The sequence below is a fragment of the Ursus americanus genome, chromosome 6, assembly GCF_024610735.1.
Source record: "Ursus americanus isolate L20-20 chromosome 6, mUrsAme1.1.p, whole genome shotgun sequence".
Classification (NCBI taxonomy): Eukaryota; Metazoa; Chordata; class Mammalia; order Carnivora; family Ursidae; genus Ursus; species Ursus americanus.
In genome coordinates, this window is record NC_142132.1 from 17,257,370 (window position 1) to 17,277,700 (window position 20,331).

A 20,331-nucleotide genomic window follows, 5' to 3' on the forward strand; every position below is an offset into this window, starting at 1 on the left:
GTCAGAACCCTGATTCAAAATGCAACTCCCAGACTGCACCCAAAACCTACTCGGTCAGACCAAGGAAAACGGGGTGCTTACAAATCAGTATTTAAAACACCACTAGAATTTAAGCTCCATGGGAACAAGGGGTTTTTGTCCGTTTTGTTCACTGAGGAATTCTGCAGGGGCCTGGCACGCACTAGATGTGCCATAAATATTTCTGAATGAATGAATGAACATTCTGAGGTATGGACTTCAATTAGATCATTCGGCTACAACTCAGCATCGGAGCAAGTGAATGAGCCTCCCGAATGTGCTAGCTGGCATCCAGAGGCTCTGTGAAACTACCCTGGTGAAACGCCCTCTGGGTCTCTACCATTCTCCCAGCCACACGCACGTGCACACAGGCTTCACTCTTTGTGGCAAGTGGACATGAACTCTCCCAGCCAGGTGTGGCAGTGGGAGTGAGGAGAAAATTGAGGCAGTGACTATATTAAGGACTATAGTTGTTTCTGGGAGTCCCCCCACTTAGCCCAGATCTGCCCCTGAATCAAGAAAGCAAATCCTCGGGGCGCCTGGGTGGCACAGCGGTTAAGCGTCTGCCTTCGGCTCAGGGCGTGATCCCAGCGTTCTGGGATCGAGCCCCACATCAGGCTCCTCCGCTATAAGCCTGCTTCTTCCTCTCCCACTCCCCCTGCTTGTGTTCCCTCTCTCGCTGGCTGTCTCTATCTCTGTCGAATAAATAAATAAAATCTTTAAAAAAAAAAAAAAGAAAGAAAGCAAATCCTCACGAGAACTGAAAGGCCAGCGAACCCGTGGCAAGAGGACAGGCATAGAACACAAGAGACAGCCATCAGATACAGGAATTGCGTTACCGCGAACATCCTGGCCAAATCCACTGGTACTAACTGGCCATTTTTATCACAAATGCCAAGGGTCTACCTGGACAAGGAGATGGACTGCCACCCACAGTACCTGTGGAATCTGAATGATTTTAAGACATGGACAAGACTAAACGTCAAGTCCACACCCAGGAATAAGGGGCCAATATGGGGCCAGGACGCTCTGAAGTTTCTACCCTTCCCTCCTTGACTCCAGAAAGCACACAAGCCCTGGAGGAGGGTCCTTGGGGCCTTACTGAGTCATGGCAGGTGAGTGCTAAGACCAAGCAGAAGGGATACGCTTTGGGAAAGCTCAGATGGGAACTTGCAAAAGCCTGAGGATAAGAAGCAAAGCAACACCAACTGCAAAGTCTCCACCACTCAGCTGTGTAAACAAATAAAATGGTCCATTTCTTCTGGAGCCTCTCCTGGTTGTCTTTGCGCACACACACAAGCGTGTGCATGCACACACACATACACACACACACACACACACACACACACACAAACCACTTCACATCTTAAAAGAAAAACAACCATGAAAGGTCTACACAGTTTGTTTTTGCTGTGTGTGGAGTTATTTTTTCCTAAATCACATCTGACTTGGTGTTAAAACATCAACCTTTGGCCAAAATACTCTTAAAACAAAGGCTTAATTGGTTCTGAAGTAGCCCTTCTGAAAACCGAGGGAAATCTCTTCTGTGGGTCTTGACCTTGATTACAACACTGCTCTTCAGGCTGGAATAACGATGAGTGGAGGAGTCTCGGAAAAGCTGTCTTCAGGGAGGCGACAGGGATGCCTAAGCATTCATCCACATTCTCAGGGAGGCACCTGCAGTGTGTGCGTCCGCCTCTGCATTCGGCCTGCAAAATCTTCCCAGGTGACTGGAGACAGTGGGAGGAGTTCCTAAGAACTGGGGCCAAAAGCCAAGGGGCTGTGTGAAGGCAAACTGGCCTCCGACCACACCTAGCTCATTTTACTGCTCCCTCCTCTGTATCACCCACATATCTACAACCACTCTGCCAGGGCACCGCACTGACAACACCTGAAATCCGGCATTCAAATCTCTCTCAAAAGATCGATGCAAAGCAAAACACACACGTTACGCCATGTCTCCCCAAGGCCACTCTTGGATATGAAGAACAGAAACGGACACACGTATTCCTCCAAAAGATGCGGGTGAGAATGTTACTAGGACCTTATTCATAATAGCAGAAAATTGGAGGCCATCCAAAAATCCAGTAACACAGAAAGGATGTGTGCATTGTGTCATACTCCTAGCTGAATACTAATGGCAGTAAAAAAAAGAGCAAACTATTGCTACATACAATAACAGGAATATAACTCAGACATAATGCTGAGCGGGGCCAGACATGAGACAATCCCATTTCAATGAAGCTAAAAAACAGGCACAACTAATCCATGGCAATAGATAAAACTATTCCTTAGTGAGATTTGGGGTGGTGGGGGAGGAGAGCCAGATGACTGGAAAGGGAGGAAAACAAGCAAGACTTCTGGGAGGCTGCTAATATTCTCTCAGGGGCCAGCAAACTACAGTCTGTGGGCCAAATCCAGCCACTGTCTGATTTTATAAATAAAGTTTTATTGGGACAAGGCCACATCTAGTCCTTTAGGTATTATTTTTAGCTGCTCTTGCACCACAACGGCAGAGTTGAGTAGCTGCCATAGAGACCGTTGGGCCTGCAAAGCCTCAAATATTTACTATCTGGCCCTTTACAGAAAATCTGTTCCAACTCCGCTCAATACATCGGTCAGGGCGATGGTTTCATGTACATTCACGCACGTAACAGTGCATCCGCCTCTCCACTACAGACCTGTGCACTGTGCTAAACTTACACTGCGCTTCAATTAAACTTTTTAAAAGTCAGTAGAGCTAAATAACTATGTCTTTTTTTTTTTTTTTTTTTAAGGCCTGTTAATTGTCATTCCAGTTAGATTTTGTGTTAACCACTTAGGGAGAACAAGGCCATTTGTGTTACTCTTGTCTTTCAAAGCTGAGAGGAGTTAGGAGATTGTCAAAAGCAGGGAAGATCCCAAAACAGCCATTGATATTGTGTCCAAACCTTTCCCAAGAACAGGACGTGGCTACAGAATCACTTGGAAGCCATTCATATAAATGGTGAACTTGGCCGAGGCCGGAGATTGCAGGGGATGGGAAAGGAAAGGGGTATGGATCTCACGTGATACAAGGTGTCACACTACTCGAGGTTATTTTAGGATATAGCTTAGGAGAGCAACAAGCTCAGCTCATATTGAAATACAGTATTTATTAAGGTGGGGCAGTTTTAAGTTTCCAGGGAAAGAAAGTTCTGCCCCGATAGTCACATCGCCATGTAAGCCTTACGCTGGAGGATGACCCAAAGGGAGAACGTCAGCTGCACTCCACCCTAAAGCACTACCATCCTCACTGTATCCCCCACACTGCAGTCGGGCTGCCACATGCATGTGGAATAATTTTGTGTCTGAGATTTCCCCTTTCCTCCCTCGCTTCTTCCGGTTTCTGCTATTTATCCTTTGATGACCCAACTCCAGTTACAGCTAGAAGCCGTTTGGCCTGGCCTCCTCCCGGTCCAGCAGAGACTGGGGGAGAATGAACTCGGAGCATGCCGGTGCTGGGTCTCTAATAAAATGTCTCTCTGTTTGCCCACATGGGCATCAAGCCTTAGCCAACAGAAGCAGGGGAGAACAATACTACCTGTTCATGGAGGGATAGTAATGGTTTCAGTCCTCCAAACAATGAGGTCTGTAATTTACTCCATCTTCCTCCTGAGAAAGAGCTTCACATGGCCTGCGCCGTGCCAGGTGGTTTGGAGAAAGACGACCTGCTCGGTCCAACAAGGGACACTTCAGCAGTGGGTGTAAAGGCACAACAGCTGCTCTGGTCTCGGCTGGTCTCCCAGTGACATGGCCCCAGCCAGCCTTTCCACACCAAGATAGGGATCACCATGCTATTGAACCTCAACAATTCCCACCCCCCGGGCAACAGGATCTTCCAGCACTCCACGAGACGCAGGAGGCCTCAAGACACTTGTCGGTGCACCCAACCGTTCCTCAAGACTTAGGGTCTGGGCTGGTTCCCCATCCAACCCTGAGTCTAAACCAGTTTCCGGAGGCAAGAGTCACTATGCCGCTAATCAAAAGGAAGAAGGGTCCACCAGGAAATGTGCCAGCAAGGACAACTGCGTGTCTAGCTCAAGACATCAGGCTTGAAACTATCTGGGGGTGGAGGGGTAAAAATCAAGAGCCCCTCAAAGACACAGGGAGATCAGCAGCACACTGCAGAAGTGAACAAAATATTTTAAAAATAAGTTACTGCTGCCTTGAAATAAGTACAAAAATATTAGGGATCCACCAAACAAAAAATGCCTGCTGAGTCATACTTTTCACTGGGGGAAGAGTTCACAGTTTAGCTGGGGCACATGGCGGTCTGAGCGTCTTATCCAGGAAGATGAGGATTTGAAACAGCAGAGCTACCAAGATGCGACGTGGCTCTATTCGGTGAGACCACACACACACACACACACACACACACACACACACACACACACACTATCTGCCAGGGGTGACTACAAGATAGGGTGCAATGGAACAACAGAAATTGTTCAACCAACTGGTATCAACTTCCAAGAAGAGAAGACCAAGAGCCAGACTTCAATATCACAGCCAACAGGTTTCAAAAGCCTCTCTTCAAAGGGTTAAGGCAGAACACTCAAGAAGTTTTGGTACCATTAGTTACACCATGCGTAACATCCATCCTGGCAAAGCCAGGCAAGGCAGACAGACGAAAATTGTATTAGTCTGCTCTCCCTCCACTACTGCATTCTGTTGGCATCAGTTCAGCTCGGAGTCTATATTAGTCCGTGATTTGTTTAGCCTTTGGATTTAAGAGAATGGAAGTACTACGTGAGCAGGAAACAGGGCACTCATCAGAAGCTGGGATCTGTCACCTCTCCCTTCCAGCACTTTTAATGACATATATCAACAGGTCCAAGAGAAAATACATTTCAGGACAATCAGGTCAAAAGCTATATTCTTAGCACCACTTAACATGATTTGGAACCACCGGAAACAACTCTCTGGCTGTCACAAAGCCTCCTCTCCCTCTCCACCCCTCAACCCCCCCCCCCCGCCCAATTCTTCAGTTCACAGTTGGCCACCTCATCTTACGCCCAACTGAAGATTCTTTCCTAAGCCAAAAACAAGAGCCAAGCTGGGGTCTGTTTGCCCATTACGCCTGACCAAGAAACTTAACCAAAAACACAGGCTCCTCTTTCTTTCCATAATCTTTAAATCATGTTGGCAGCATTTCTGCTCATTTCTTTGCTTCCCACCTCCCCCAGTGAATCAACCACCACCAGCACCATCATCACCATCATCATCACCACCATTGTCACCACCATCATCACCATCACCACCATCATCATCACCACCATTATCAACACCATCATCATCTCCACCACCACCATCATCACCATCATCACCATCATCATCACCACCATTGTCACCACCATCATCACCATCACCACCATCATCATCACCACCATCATCAACACCATCATCATCCCCACCACCACCATCATCACCACCATCATCATCATCATCTAGATTGGGGGAAGGGGCAGAGAATAAAAGACACAAGAGACCTACATATTGACAATTCAAGCTTCAGGATCTCTTGCATTTCCTACCTGAATTGCAATCTGGTGTTCAATCGTTTTGTACGCAGAGTAATGTGTGCTCCCGGACTGAAAATGGAGCTGTAGAAAGAAACCAAATCAAAGCGTTCTGCTTATGTCACAAACTACAAGAAAACATCTTAAGCAGTTTATGAATAGCAGACAAACCTTCCTAGATTGAACTGCAGCCTTGGCATTCAATCAAGACCTGTGTATTTTTATTTGTTGCTATGGATAAGATGATCATAATAATCTAGGTAAAGTTTAAAAAAAAAAAAAAGCACCTATTCAATAAGCAAAAAGGGAGGGGGAGGGGGCCGGGAGTGAGAATCAATGACATGAAAAGGAAAGACGGATGCCCATTAAAACATAAAGGAAGCCAGTGTGCTGAGCAGGGTGCTGCGGAAAATTTAACTGTGTGCTGCAAAAAGTCATCAGAATTGCGACACGCAGGCGAGAAGGAAGGTTGTGAGAGAGGGTTCTGAGAAGCCACAAGACTGCAACAGGTACAAGCTCCCCACCGTTCTGATAACTGGGCTCTTGCTCCTAAACACAATTCTATTTTGGGGAAAACAAATGTGGCAGGCAGAATTCAGGGGCCACCCGAAGCCTTATACATTCTTTTCCAATGACTAAGCTATCAGTCCCGGCACATCTCTATAGTCTGCACTCTAGGAATCCACACTTCCCCAAAGAGAGAGCCAACCTCTGCCAAAGAGCCACCCAGTGTTCTAAGGACCACCTATTCGGTGGCCCCTGGGTGAATGCTTGTCCCTGGCTCCCTCAGATTCTCCACAACAGAGGGGAAAGTCCCTCCTGGGCCTTTCTCTCTGAAGCCCTACAGAACCCCCATCAAAGAAGTGGGTGCCCCCAAATAGAACGGAATACTGAGATTCCTCACCAAGTTCTCCTTTCCCCAAAAAATACTTGTTCCTCTTGGGATCCTACAGATGGGGAAAACAAACACCATCTGCTGGTTTATCTGATAAAGAATACAACAATCACTAAAGATCTCAACAGTATCTGAAAATGCATTTCAATTTGCAATATCTGAACAAAATAAGAAGGGATTAGACGGTCCGGGAAATCACTGCCCATTCCCCTCATAGCAATGGGCATCAGTGGCAATTCCAAACCACTGCTATTACTGCTCTTGTCCTACGGCTGTTGCCAGAACACTTCTCTGCTATTGTAACAAAGTATAACCCAGCTTGCAAGGGGCCTTCAGATCTGATTATTTTGTATCTTGGTCCTTGCATGAAAAATCATTCAGTCCACACACTTTTAAAAAACAAAAAGACAAAAAAAATAAAATAAAAAGAAATTCACATAAGAACTTTTGAACCAACTCAAAATAACCACAACACAGAAGTAATCAAATTTAAAAAGTCTAAATTTTTATTGCTCATGGGAAAGGTTCTAAGTCCCCAATTTAGCATACAATGGGCTCTACTCCAAATGAACAATCAAAACACTGCCTATGAGTCCGCTTGCCCCCAAAACGTAGTAATCAAGGTTAAAAGGGGGCACAGTACAGATGAATTCAAAAACTATTTTTTTTTCTTTCACCTGTCAAAGCAGAGTGATTGAACCACACTCCTTAAAACAACACAAGATGTACACAGAGCAAGTGAAGATAATCCCCCCCCACAGCGCCCCCCCCCACTCAGAAACAGTTCACTGAAGTGAATCACGGAAAAAGAAAGATGAATTTGCACCCTTTGCCCTCCTGTCCTTTCTGTGAAAACTGCCAGTCAGTAAACAGTGATTGCACTAATTTCTGTGACAATTCCACATCATCTTAAAACAACTTTTGTACTAGGGCCAGGTTCCTCTGCGAGTTTGGAATTCTTGGCTGGAGAGCAGCTCTTGGGGGGGGGGTTCTCCTTCTAAGTCGAGAGGCAACAGTAACAACGTGTCCCCCTTTTCAGCAGGGTTTTATTCTCTTTTCCAACTGCCTGATTCAGAGCTTAATGGAAACTTGTCCAAGCTTTTCTTCCCACAAACGCTGCAGAGCCCCTAGGCAATCTGTACTCAGGGTAACCACAGGAATCTCAGATTGTCAATTAAAACTGAATGGACACCTGATAACTAAGTATATGTCGTGGAAACAAAATTTCATATAATCACAGGCTTATGAATGAATTAATGAAACTGTGGCTAATCCAAATTCAATTTTCACTTGTCCGGTTCCATTCTTAATCCTTGCGTCCAATCACCACCCGACAACACAATCCCAGAGAGAATGCTACAATTAAAACAGTAAAAATGTAGTTGCAAGGTCCTTAAGAATCCAGCTGGACAAAGTTAATTTAACACACACACACACACACACACACACACACACACACACACCATCCTAACACCCCCAAGCAATGTAACTTCCCTCCTCAGCTGTCCAGCCACATAGACAGCGTGGACCAGCTCAGAAATACACAGCACAAGCTCCAATCAGATCTTTACTCCCAGCCAGTAACCACTGTGTTGGGACACATTGGGAGCTAAACTTCCCCCAGCTACAGTGACAAAGACTTACAATTTTCTTGTTTCTCCTTTGGGTTTCCACCCCCTCTTTTCCCAAATACTATTTTCTTAAACATAGACTTTCAATGGCTTTTTGATTCCCCGTAAAACACAAAGATGCCTTGTTCGTTATAGTCTAGCTTTTTAAGACAAAGACAAAATACAAGGACCCAGTAAACACTTGGCATTCTGGACTGGAACAGCAATGTATTTCTCTCTCTGTAAAAACCCCTAAGGAAGGCAAGGACGACAAGAGATGGCAGCCTTTTCTTTTTTCGGAAGATGAGGGGAGGGAGGTTGAGAGATCCAGCACAAGGCTCATCTGAGTTCGAGGACCAGGCTCCCCCATGCCGCCACCCCTGGGACCGCCCTGCTCCCGGTCACCTGCAGCACCCCGCGTCACTTCCTCCACCAGCTAGTGTAGCTGTTACACCCTGGACATGCATCGCGCCCTCACCATGGTGCCTCCCTGGGGCATCCTGCGGCGTCACCAAACGAGAACTCCAGGGTACTTTTCATTTAATTCCTTCCCATGAAACTTCCAACAAAATAAACCTTCCCTTCCTCTGTGCTTGTTTACAGTGGCCAAGCCCACCCACCCATTCGAACACCCCCAAATGATCTGGCCCTCACTTGTCCGGAGGAAGAACCATGAAGATGGGGCGATGCTCAGCTTGGGCTTGCACAATTCCCCGGCAATTATAAAACCAACAATTGACAATTAACTGCTTCCCATATTATTACCGTATCTTGATGTCTCTTGTTTTATTTCTAATCACTACTACTGGCCCTTAATTTGATGTTTCAGATACTAGACATCAGAGATATCCAGAGATGAGAGAAAAAGGAAAAGCACTTTTTCAACCGCAGAGATTTCATCCTCAAAGGGGACTAAAGTAAGTAAAACCCTGTGTTGGTTTTTCCAACACTAAGTGAACTCCAGTGCGATGAAGATTCATTTTTTAGACCTATTCCTTCCACTAAATTGGGAAGAGGTGGAGCATACGCTTTATTTTCAGTTTTATGAATCACCTGGCTTTCTTTTTTATTTCAAGAAAAAAAAAGTCCAGATTCATTCCCCTTTTAAAAGGTTTTAGTTTGGGGGATTTAGGGCCCACTTTTACCCCGTAGCTACTATCATGAGCCACCTGACGTTTAATTCCCATGTCATTAGCTTAAAAGACAGAATACTTTTGCTGCTGTTAGTACATCTAAGACTTTTTCTTTTAGGTCATCAGTCACTATTAAGGGCACAGACAGCACCCCTAGTCCTATGCGGCGAACCTCTTCCATTTAATGGGAAATAAACTTCTGAGTAGGGCTCTGGGTTACTGACTGCCCTTCCAAAAAGTGCCAACGGGGCCTCTAACTTCCACAAGGAAAGCAAACCCAGCACTGACTGGTAGCTTTGCCGGCTTAAACATTCCTCCCCAGATCTAGACACCGAACATTTGTACCATCCTGAAACAACAACTTAACAAAGGCATCCCCTTTTACTTCCTGGCATTCTCCTTCAGAAATTCTGCTTCAACAAAACGCATACCTTTAGACACAAGAACAATCTCTCCTACTGTCTCGCTGTTCCATCCAAGGTCTATTTACCCTCATTAAATTTTTCTTTTCTTTTCCTCAACCTGAAACCATCAGCTATGAGTCAGAGAACGATCATTAACTTTTACAGCTTCCATACACGTCCACCTACTCAGATTTGGGGAAAGAAGCCTTGCAACATTGCCTGAGACCAAATCCTCCATGAAAGAAAAGGAGGAAAAAAATGACTTCAAGAAAGTTAGAGATGTAGGTCTACGGGGGGCGGAGCGGGGGCTACATTCATTGTTTTTCCACTCGGTGCTGCAATCTGGTGCAAAAAGAAAAGTTGGTTATGGGGATAGGCATTTCTGGGCTATGTTGGAAGGAAAACGAGAAGATTTTCTTTAAACATCAAAACATAATTAAAGTTCTTAAACGTGGGGGGGGGGATGAAGTGAATCAAGTTTCCTGCTCTTGTACGTAACACATTTCTTGCATATAAAAACACGTGGGCTAAGATGCTGAGACATGTTCCTAACACAGCACTTTTCATTAAAAGTTGCTACATTAACACTTAAAATGATGCCCTATTATTACTCCACTTAGCAGTCACAGCTCTGCAACTCATAACGAATTAATTTGCATTAATGTGGGTTTCATGTGTCCTTCCCTGGGTTTGCCATTGTGATTCGGGCTTAATAAAACTGACAAGACAGTAACATTGCGCCTTTTATTTCACTTTCCAAAACAAACCAACCCACCCGAAGACCCACACAAATCCTCCCTATTTTTTAAGCATTTTGCTAATATATTTAGTACATCATAATTGGCCCGGCACGCAGGGACCTAGTTATCTTCTCGGTAAATATTTATAGCATCATTCTTTCCCATTCATTCTGCATTTTCTTGGAGAATCTCACTGTAGCCTACATCTGCAATTCATTGACTTTACAATTTACCACATGTTGGGATGGGAGAGGTCCTAGCTCCATTTGAATCACTACACAAATATGCAAGTGATTTATCGGTTTCAAACTGAAGGCTGCAAGAGAAGGGACTCCACTTTTCCTGAACATTACTTCTTCTGGCAGACCATGAACAATTACAGTTCGTACTAATTAAGCTCTGTAAATGTGCTGTGCCCTGCTAATGCCTACCAGGCCTCAAATTTATTTTCATGATGCCAAACTTTAGCGACCAATTTTAACTCCTTCAGAGCTGATCCCACTAATAATAGCCAGGCCCACCCCCTATAAACAGAACTGTTTGGGGCTTCTTCATGACCAAAAAAAAAAAGAATAAAATATAACAGGCTGAATGACCAGCCCGAAATCAGATGTGCCTAAGGAAGAAAAACCTATCCTGGGAAAACCGAAGAAGACCACGGCTGATAACCCGTTCATAGATCCCACAGCCCCATCTTTGTAATGAGCTGTTCAGGGATTCATATCTGTCCCTGAGGGCTAGTAAGTTTCTGCATTCCATTGATTAGAAAATAAAACCTTACAGCCTCGGTCTTTAAGTTTGGGTTGGATGGAGGGAAGGATCCGGCCAGAAATGACAGAGCCATCAGCCCCCCTCCACACTTAGCCACGCACCTCACAATCCCACTCCCCCTTTACCATGTGGCCCCTTTGTAACATACACACACCAGAACAGCCCACTTTTTATAAAAAATAAATTAAAATCGGGAGGATAATTGGCCTTCTCTCTCTCTTCGGGGTCTCCACCACAGATGCCCCACCCCCAGACCCTCACACAAATAACTGAGAGGAAACGTATCTGTGGCTGGATAGAGCATTTTAGGTGAGGAGTGGATTGGAGCCACTCTATGCTGAGCAAAGCAATGGTTTTTAACAGCACCCCCCACCATGGTACTCCCACCTCTCATGAGACACTTCCAATCCCCAATTTCAATCAAGCCATTCCCCCAAGCCTAAATGTTTGTCCCATCTTCTGTTTTTTCCAATCTTTCTTAATCAAGCATTTTTGCTGCCTTTCTGGCTACTTTTTCTGTGTTTCTTCCCCCCAGGTAACAGTGCACTTTTCCCAAATGAGTGGCCTTGCCATCCCCAATGAAACCTGGAACTTTTTTTTCTCATCTATTAAATTCCTTTAATCAACTCTCCTCACCCACATAACTTTTTTTTTTAAACCCTCACGTTAACTACTGCACTATGCAACGTGTGTATGTGCCCTTCCAGCTCAGTGAACATCATATAAATTAAAGAGCAGTCTCTCGTATCGGGTTTCTTTAAGTATTCTGGGAAATACGCACAATATAGGCAACACGGTCCAAAAAGGAAAAAAGAAAAAGAAAGAAAAGAAAAGGAAAAAAAGAAAAAGGAGAAACCAGAAGACAAGGAGAAAGATGCAAACAGCTAGAGCAACTTTGCTTTTGAAAAAGGCATTTGTGCAGAGCCCCCACTGAATTTCCATCCCTGAAACTGCTCTTTATAAATGTGTATAACAATAGCCTAGAGGAAAAGTACAAGTCAGCTGCCAAAGGAGAGGGTGTCTGTCTCAGTCAGCTCAGATTGTAGAGGTGGGGGTCACAGAAGGGGGGAGGGCAGCATTTGAGATGGGCTCCCCCGTTCTTCACCCCCCATCTCATTGCTTATAATTAGTGAGAGAAATTTGAGCTACTGCCAATGTCTGCGGACCTTGAATATTATAAGGCCAACGTGGCGTCAAATATCTTAACATTCATAAGTGTTATGGGCTGTAAATAAAGCCTGTGGATTTATGACCCTGTGGCGCTTGCCAGCAAAGGACTGGGGCACATTTCTTTCAGCAGACCTGTCGAGGTGCAAGTTTGCCTTTGGTTGTAAAATTAACCATTTCCTTCACAAATGTGCTCAATTATAAGTCAGAGTTGAAGATTTACTTACACGGTTGCCAATATTCACTCGCAGACGAAACTCAGATGCCCACATTACACAACCCTTCAAAAAGAAAAGCCTCCAAGAATTTGATTCACCCCTCCTTTCAAAACTTCTGAAATGTGTCACCTTAGAACAGTTATAAATGCGGTTAAAGATATTATCTAATTCCACTTACCAAGACTAAAAAGCTTACACCTACTTCCTTGGAAAGTGCTTATTTATTTGGCAACGCCAGGGTTTAAAAAAAACAAAACAAAACAAAAAAGGAGTAAATCACTCCTTGCCTGCAAGCCTCGTCCCTTCCCCCAATATAATGTCATCTACTTCCTGTGTAGGAGAGAGCCTCTGCTAAATCCAGGTTGTCTCATACTTAACTGCCAATAAACCAACTTCCACATAACTTCCAGACAGCTGGGGAATAGGTCCTCGGAGTTTTAGTCATGGTCCAGAAACACGCGTCCACACAAAAATTTGCAGCTGTCCTTTCTCTACAGTGCATTTTTAATGTGATTCGGGGGCCCCTGTTGTGAAACATCTGACAAAATGTAAAATCCTCTTAGATACCTTCTCATTTACCCACTGTGCATGTGTAAGAGAAGTTGCACCCGGATTTCTCAACCAAGGAAAATCTAGGCACTTTCTGCATGCACACAGGCACCTCGTGGGATGTGAGGAGGCATTCAAAACCCGCAAAGGCTTCTACTGTAATCTTTGAAAGCACAGCTTCTGGTGCAACTATTAAAATGCTAGTTTTCTAAAGCAAATATTTTTTTAATGGCGCGCAGAACTGCAGTTATCCTGGGCTGCTAACAGAACAGCATTCTTGATCTGCCAGCCCCCGGAAACCTTCCTGTAACTTTTTCACAGCTTGCTAAGAAACAGAAAGCTGACCAGCTTCCAGCAGTGACTCTAAATGAAATCCGTATCAGTAAAATTAAAATCAAGGTGGAAAACTCCTAGCAAGAACCGGAGCTGTTTGCCTCCCGATCTTTTCTCAATCAGATAGGGGGCATCAATCAGTAAAAGCTACTTCCCTTAAGCAATCCAAAGTTTCCAAAAACACTTCTTCCAGATAAGCTCTTCAGGCCCCCAGCTGCCTGAGAGCTTGTTTCTGGGGGTTCAGAAAGCTTTAATTTCAACACACTGCAAAGCGCTGGCATATTAAATTTATAATCATTAAAATATGACTTATTGGGTAAATGTTGAGCCCATAATCCATACGGCAGACATTAAACCCCAACCTATAAAGATTAGCACAGAATTAATACTGTTGCACTGAGATTGGAATCTAAACATGTTGGCCATAAATATTTCTGAAGGAGATGAAACACAATTAGCATAAATACCAAAGAAGGGCAAGAACACCTGTTCTTTTTCAGGGCGATAAGCATTTTATTGTTCTCTATTTAAAATGTAATGACCTGTGTAATTACAGTAATATTACATTGTTATGTAGGGGCTTGGAATGTCACACTTTGAAAAGTGTTGTCAAAACAATCAGGGGTGAAGGTGGGGGGTGAGAGGACAACCAGGGAAGGACCACCATTAACCCTTCACACTCTGAGGTCTAAATCTTTTGTATTAGAAAGGATTATGTTGTTTGAGTGAGGGGAAAAAAACATCCATTTTTCACAAGCCAGAAAGAGAAGTTGTTTGCCCGGCTAAATAAAACCCCAATGAATAGGCCCCTCTTGGTTTCTTTCAAATGCTGAATTTCAAGTTCAAAAATGAATTCAAGATGCTGCTTATTTATTTGTTCAACCTAGTAGCAAACAGCTCAGTTAAAAAGCAACTAACTTTGGGATGAAAGATGCGAGAGCTCTAGTAATCAAGTCTTGTAAAAAGAAACCTCAGACTAACTAGAATCCCGACCACCCCATTCCTACCTCTCGTTTGGCACGAGGGAAAAAGAAACGTGAAACTACTTTTTCCTATCAACTTTAATATGGTAACAATCCTCTTATCGTTAGTATACAAATGTTACCACAGTTCTAATATTTGCTGTTCTATCACTTCCCATCTACTTAACTAGACCTCCCTCCTTAACGTAGTTTTGTATTCGAATCTGTCTTTTTAAAAGCCCTTCTTATTACTGTATCAAAGGTTAAATTAATGTTATGCAGAAAGCTTTGTCGTTTTAAAATAAAATTATTACTATCGAGCCTTATGGCGTCTTCGGCAATTAAAGCATTATTCTTGAGATAATGTATTATTCATCATAGCTGATTTAACGATACTCCTTAATTCTTTACATTCTTAAATAGAAAAGCAGAAATCAGGGATCCAGAGAGTTCGCTTTTTTAAAGGATGCAGCTGCTTACAGGTACACTAACAAGGAACAGAAACTGTAGCAAAAACACCACCACTAAGGAGGGTCGGGAAAAGAAGAAAGCACCCCTAGTTTGTCTTTCCACCTTGCCCTCAAAACACACTCTACGAAGCACTACGAATTCCAGATGAGCGTGAAAAGACCCCTATCTTGCCTATAGATGCCCTCGGCAGCTGCCTCAAATCTGGAATTGCAAGCTGGCCCTCTGATCGAAGACGTCAGGAGTGACACGCAACAGCCTCTCGTCCCCATTTCTATGGCTCTGCTTACTGGCCTAAATAAATAACTTTAATTTTGGAGCAAAGAATCTGACCCAGGTAACAGAGGAAGGAGGAAGGGGCCGTACACACAAAGATATCTGTTGCTGTTTGACATGCAAATCTCAAAATTGCCTACTGAGTTCAGAAATGTCCTCTCATACTCAATCTGATGTCACAGCACAAGGCCACCCGCTACGTCCACAATTAAAATAACTACAGCGGTCTATTCCTATAATGCCCACAAAGGGGACGGAAGGTTGGGAGCCTTCCTTTCGCACCGGGAAATCATTTATTTGCCTTTAACAATTTCCCTGTTTCCTAATTACAGCACAACACAACCGTTCAAGTTTTAGGCGACAGTGTGGCAAGATTGCCAGCGGTCAGACTGGGAGTTTGAAGAGTCAAGAAGGCCAAGAAGCCCGCCATCAAATCTCAATATTCAGATGGCCTTTCGGATGGCTAAGTGGATTTTTAAATAATACCAGAGAGGAATCCATCGGAGGGGGGAGGGGAGGAGAGTAAGAAATTCTCAGGGTTACTTTGGAATGCGGCTTGGTCAGGTTGGTTAGTACACAAACCCTGATTCTGAGCCGAATGCTCCCGGTTTAAGATGCCCATGAGCTCCCAAGAAAAATACAACGTAACCGGTCTGTGCTTCCCCTACAGCTGCAACCCCACAGCCCGGCCCCAGCAGCCTGAAGGAGCTGGCCCTGCAGGAGGAGGTCGGGCTGAAACGCTCTACCAGCTTCCCAAGCATGCAGAAGCCTGGGTACAGGGAAGGAGGGAGGGGGGATAATTATTTCTCTTTCCTAGCCATAAAAAATGACCGGTCTGGCATGCCCTTGCCCTTTTTGCCAGGGCCCAAAAAACAAGTAAAACCTGATAGTTAATATTTTAATGCTTAAAAACACTTGTAGATCGGATCGCCTCCCAACCGGCCAGCCCTCGGCCATTAGCACCGAATCCACGGCTGCTGAACACTGGATACATTATTTCAAATTCCTATCTCGAGTTACCAAAAAGAAAAAACAAAAGTAGTGTGTGTAAATAAGGGGTAGGGGGATCAAACCAGAAAAGGTGCAAAATGACATTCCCGGGAAACCCGGCACAAACGTCCAGAGGTTGATTCTAGAGATTGGCAATTCAGGCTTTTTAGAGGAGGGTGGGATTGAGGGGGTGGGGGTGGAGGGAGGGGTTCAGGGCGAGGGCAGGGGGCAGAGGCCGGTCGGAGAAGGGGGGATGAGACTTATTAACAAATGTCTGGAGTGGGCGCGGAACGCACGCTGCGGGAAGCACCCGCAGAGCCTGGCACCCGGTGCCGCCCTGGGGCCCCCAAAGTTGGGTGGCCCGCGAGAAGCAGCCCACTGCCTTGAAAGAGAGGTGCCCTTGGCCTCCCTCACCCTCTATACACCCTTGGGCCGGCAAACCATGGTCTCTGATTCCCCCCCCGCCCTCAGGGCCCACTGAGGGCCTTCTCAGAAGCTGGCGAACGCAGACCCGGCTATAAACCCCAAGACACCAAAATTCCCTAGAAATACATCGAATCCGCTCAGAGGAGGCCATCCCGTCTGTACACAAACCAAGAACCCGGTCACAGAGGCCTCCCCACTCCGCGCGGCCCGGGAGAGCCCGCAGCTAGCGCGCGGGGCAGCCGAGCCCGCCACCGCGCCCAGGGCGCTCGCGGCCCTGCGGGGTTGCCAAAGAAAAGCCAGCCCAGAACCCCCAAGTTTGCAGTGGGACCAGTCTGGGAAGCGTGACCTTCCAGGGGAAAGGGGGAGGGGGACTGAGAGCCAGCGATCACCACTAGAAAGCTAAATAAATAACCAGCCGAAAGAGAAAGCCGAGGCGCTTCTCCAAGGCCCCGGGCTCCGCGCGCTCGCTACTTCTCCAGTCCAACGCCTGCAGGAAAATCCACTCTCTACCCCGCGCGTCGGGCGCAGCCCAGTCACTCGAGCCCCGGCAGCGGCAGCCAAGGGGTTAACCGGGGAAAACCCAAGACGCCACAGAAGAGGGAAGGAAGAGAGAGGGAGAGAGAGAGCGAAAAGAAAGAGCCACACAGTCATCTTCCCAGGGTGAAGAAACAAACACCACCACCACAGGGGGAGGGGGAATAAGAGCGCAAAAGAAAAAAAAAAATTCTTCTCTTTCCCCCCCACCCAACAAAGCCCTGCTTGGAAAGAAAGGTCTCCCCAACATCACGAGGCAGCAAACTGAAAGCAAGAACATGGCGAAGTGCAAACAAATCCAGTCCACAAAAGGCAGAAAAGTTTGGAGAGTTTCGGGCTGCCTGGGCCGCGAGCGGGGGAGGGGAGGCTGGGAGGGGAGGAGGCGGGGAGGGGGGGCGGGGAGGGAGGGAGAGAGGGAGGGGAGGGGAGGGGAGAGAGGGGGCAGGGCAGGGGCCGCATGCGGGGCCGGGCGGGCGGGCAGCGGGCGGGGGCCGGGCGCGGAGGCACTTACGGTTCGGGCGGTGGGCGAGAGCGATCCGTTGGGGAGGTAGGGGCTCGTCAGGTCGGGGATCATGATGAAGGGGTAGCCGGGATACGGTGGCCCCTTAAAGAGCCCTCCATCTTGCCTCTTGGCCGCTAACATGGCGGGGCGGCGAGGGGACGGCGGCGGCCGCGCCGAGTGGGAGAGAGCGAGGAGAAACTTTTTAGAAAGTGTCCCAAGTAGCCGGGCGCCCCGGCAGGGCCGGCGCGCGGCCGGGCCGAGCGGGGCGCGGGGCCGGGGCGCGCGGGGCGGCGGGCCCAGGGGGCGGCTCCGGGCGGCTGAGGGGCGCGCGGGGCGTACTCACCTTCTTCCAAACTTTCCCGGGATTTATCTCGGAAACTTTCGGAGCGAGGCGGAGGCCGTCTTTCCGCCTTCCCGGAGGGGTGGAGGTGGGGAGGGCGAGGGGCAAACGCCACGCAGAGGGGGGAGAAGGGGGAGAAAAAGGATCAGCGGGGTGGGGGGGGTGGGAGGGAGAGAAAACAGGGTTACAAGTTTCTGCAATGGTGGCACCGCGCGCACTCGCCGCCCGCCCGGCCCCGCGGCGCCCCCGGCCCCGATTCCTCCCCTCTCGGCACCGTTTGCCAAGCCCAGGAAATAGACTCGAGACCCCACCAGCCCGAGGGGCTTTTCCTACCTCGGAATCGGAGGAGCTGTTTTGATTCGTTTCTGATTCATTGACTAGAGACGATTTGACATCAGCTAAATCCCTCTCTGCCGAGGAGTTTTCGGAGCTCTTCTCCTCCTGCTCGCCCTCGTCTTTGAAGGAAATCAGTTCGTCGTTGGCGCCTAGGTCATCTCCTCCACCGCCGTTCAGCTGCGGCATTTTTTTCACCCACCAGCAGCAATTTTGGAAGAAAAATGAAGGAGGAAGAAAAGCCAAAAAAAAAAAAAATACCCCCAAAAAGTTTTGCCCCCCCCAAAAAAATGTTGCAAGAAAAAGACGAGTCCAAGGTGAACTTTTTTTTCTGCTTTGGGGTCTTTTTCTCCTGGGGAGGGGAAAGAGGGAGAAGGGGAGGGGAAAGGGGGGGAGATCTTCTGCACGCGTGAGTTTGGGTTTCTTTTTTCTCTCGTTCCCAAGGATCCGATCAATGTGCAAAAAAATAATAAATAAAAAAGGGGGGTAAAAAAAACAGACCAACAACAACAAGAAGTCAGATATAAAGAGCAAAGGGGGGGGAAGCCGAAGATACAGGAGGAGCTCGTGCCGCTCGGATTTGAGTGAGTTGAAGTTAGACTGAGAGCTTTTCAGTTCAAAGGCGGCGCTGATTGACAGATAGAAAAAGGGGGATCGAAATCCGGAGGAACGGAGTAGTCTGGGAGCGGAGATTATTGACAGGGCGAGAGGAACACACTCGCTTAATGAGATGCCGGGGGGCGGGGCCGGCCCAGTGACGTGTGCATAAATAAACAGCCGGGGTGGGCGGGGCGGGGGCGGCTAACAATGATCCTTTCGGGCGCCGGGAGAGGGAGGAGGGAGAGGAGGAGGAGGAGAGGGGCGGGGGAGGAGGAGAGGGGCGCGGGAGGAGGGGGAAGTGCGCAGGGGAGAGGCCTGCGCTGAGTGGGTGCGAGCCCGCGAGTCTGGGCGAGGGTACAGGACTCGCTCCGGGAGGGGGGCGGCTTCGGAAGGACAATGCGGAGTGGGAGAGGAGGGGAAGGGGGGTGGCGACCGAGTCAGGAATCCGAGCCGAGGAAGGCGGAAGGAAAGCCCACTTGGGGGGCGGGGATGGGGAGAGGCCCAGAAAAAGTGCACTTTGGAAATACTAGAAATAAGTCTTAAGGAAGGGGAAAAGGAAGAGAGTACCGTGGGGAAGGGGTTGAGGGGGTGCTTAATGGCTAATCCAGCGGGGAAATCAGCCACCCTTGGGCGGGGATCTAACAGAAGTGGTCAAAAAGAAAGATCAACCCTCCACTTTGAGAGAGCTTGGGGAAGTGGGGAGCTGGGCAAAGTTCCTGGTCATCTGCAGTGAAAGAAACTGTTAGCCCACGAGGTCTTCCCTCCCCTTTTTGTTTATTAATAATGAGTCATTTCATTAAATTTTAAATCTCACTAGAATAAATATATCAAGATGACTTTTTATCCAAAAAACAATCAAATACTGTAGTGTTAGGGGCATTAAAAATATCCTTAAGGAAAAATACGTGGTTCTTTTCAGTGTAAAGTGTTGTTCTTTTTTTTTTTTTTTTTTCCCTCCTTTGGTAACTGATGTTGGAGGTGGTAGGAAATGAGCTAGGATTCAAAGTCCTTTCTGCCTTTGGAGGTGAAAAGTTTGGGCGTTAACACCGCCAGGGAAAATAAAACTGAAAGTTCACCAACCCCTGGGATCAGTGGTGCTGGAGTCTTTCTCCAAGGGGGTGTGAAATGAAATCCCCAAAAGACTGGCCAAATAATCAAGATGTAGATGGCTCTGGCAGGAAATTGCTAACCAAGCTGATGCTGAAAGAGCTCGGGGAGGAGGTGGAAAACCTGGGGTTTGAGGCTGGTATTGTTGTTTTTAGGCCCTCGCCTGGGGAGCAGATTTGCTACAAAATGGGGAACAGAATTATGTTAAAGAGGAAAAGGCCCGACTCTCCCAAAACATAGTCTTCCTGGATGATGGAGCAGGAACACCTATTTTCTTGCAAATATCCAATGAGAAGTGGACCGGAAACTACAACATGAAAAGGGGGACACAAAAAAAAAAGAAAAAGAAATCAATAGGAATTAGCAAATTATCTTTTAGGAACAGTGTTGGTCTGCAGTCCATGATGTACTAAAT

At 46.9% G+C, this 20,331-nt stretch overlaps 1 protein-coding gene across 31 annotated transcripts in view; it reads right to left on the reverse strand.

Moving 5' to 3' along the window:
- Positions 1 to 18,926, reverse strand: part of TCF7L2 (transcription factor 7 like 2) — a 193,790-nt gene extending 174,864 nt beyond the window's left edge. For 4 of the 31 annotated variants that reach the window (XM_045803136.2, XM_045803139.2, XM_045803140.2 and 1 more), the window contains exons 1-4: positions 18,210 to 18,925; positions 17,880 to 17,946; positions 17,546 to 17,670; positions 5,574 to 5,642 (exon numbers count right to left, since the gene is read on the reverse strand). In XM_045803136.2, coding sequence (XP_045659092.1) covers positions 5,574 to 5,642; positions 17,546 to 17,670; positions 17,880 to 17,946; positions 18,210 to 18,398 — 450 coding nt within the window. In that variant the 5' untranslated portion in view covers positions 18,399 to 18,925. Of the gene's footprint in view, positions 1 to 5,573; positions 5,643 to 17,545; positions 17,671 to 17,879; positions 17,947 to 18,209 lie in introns of all 31 variants that reach the window. The other 27 variants (XM_045803138.2, XM_045803141.2, XM_045803157.2 and 24 more) reach the window with 13 other exon arrangements.
- Positions 18,927 to 20,331: the final 1,405 nt, after the last annotated feature.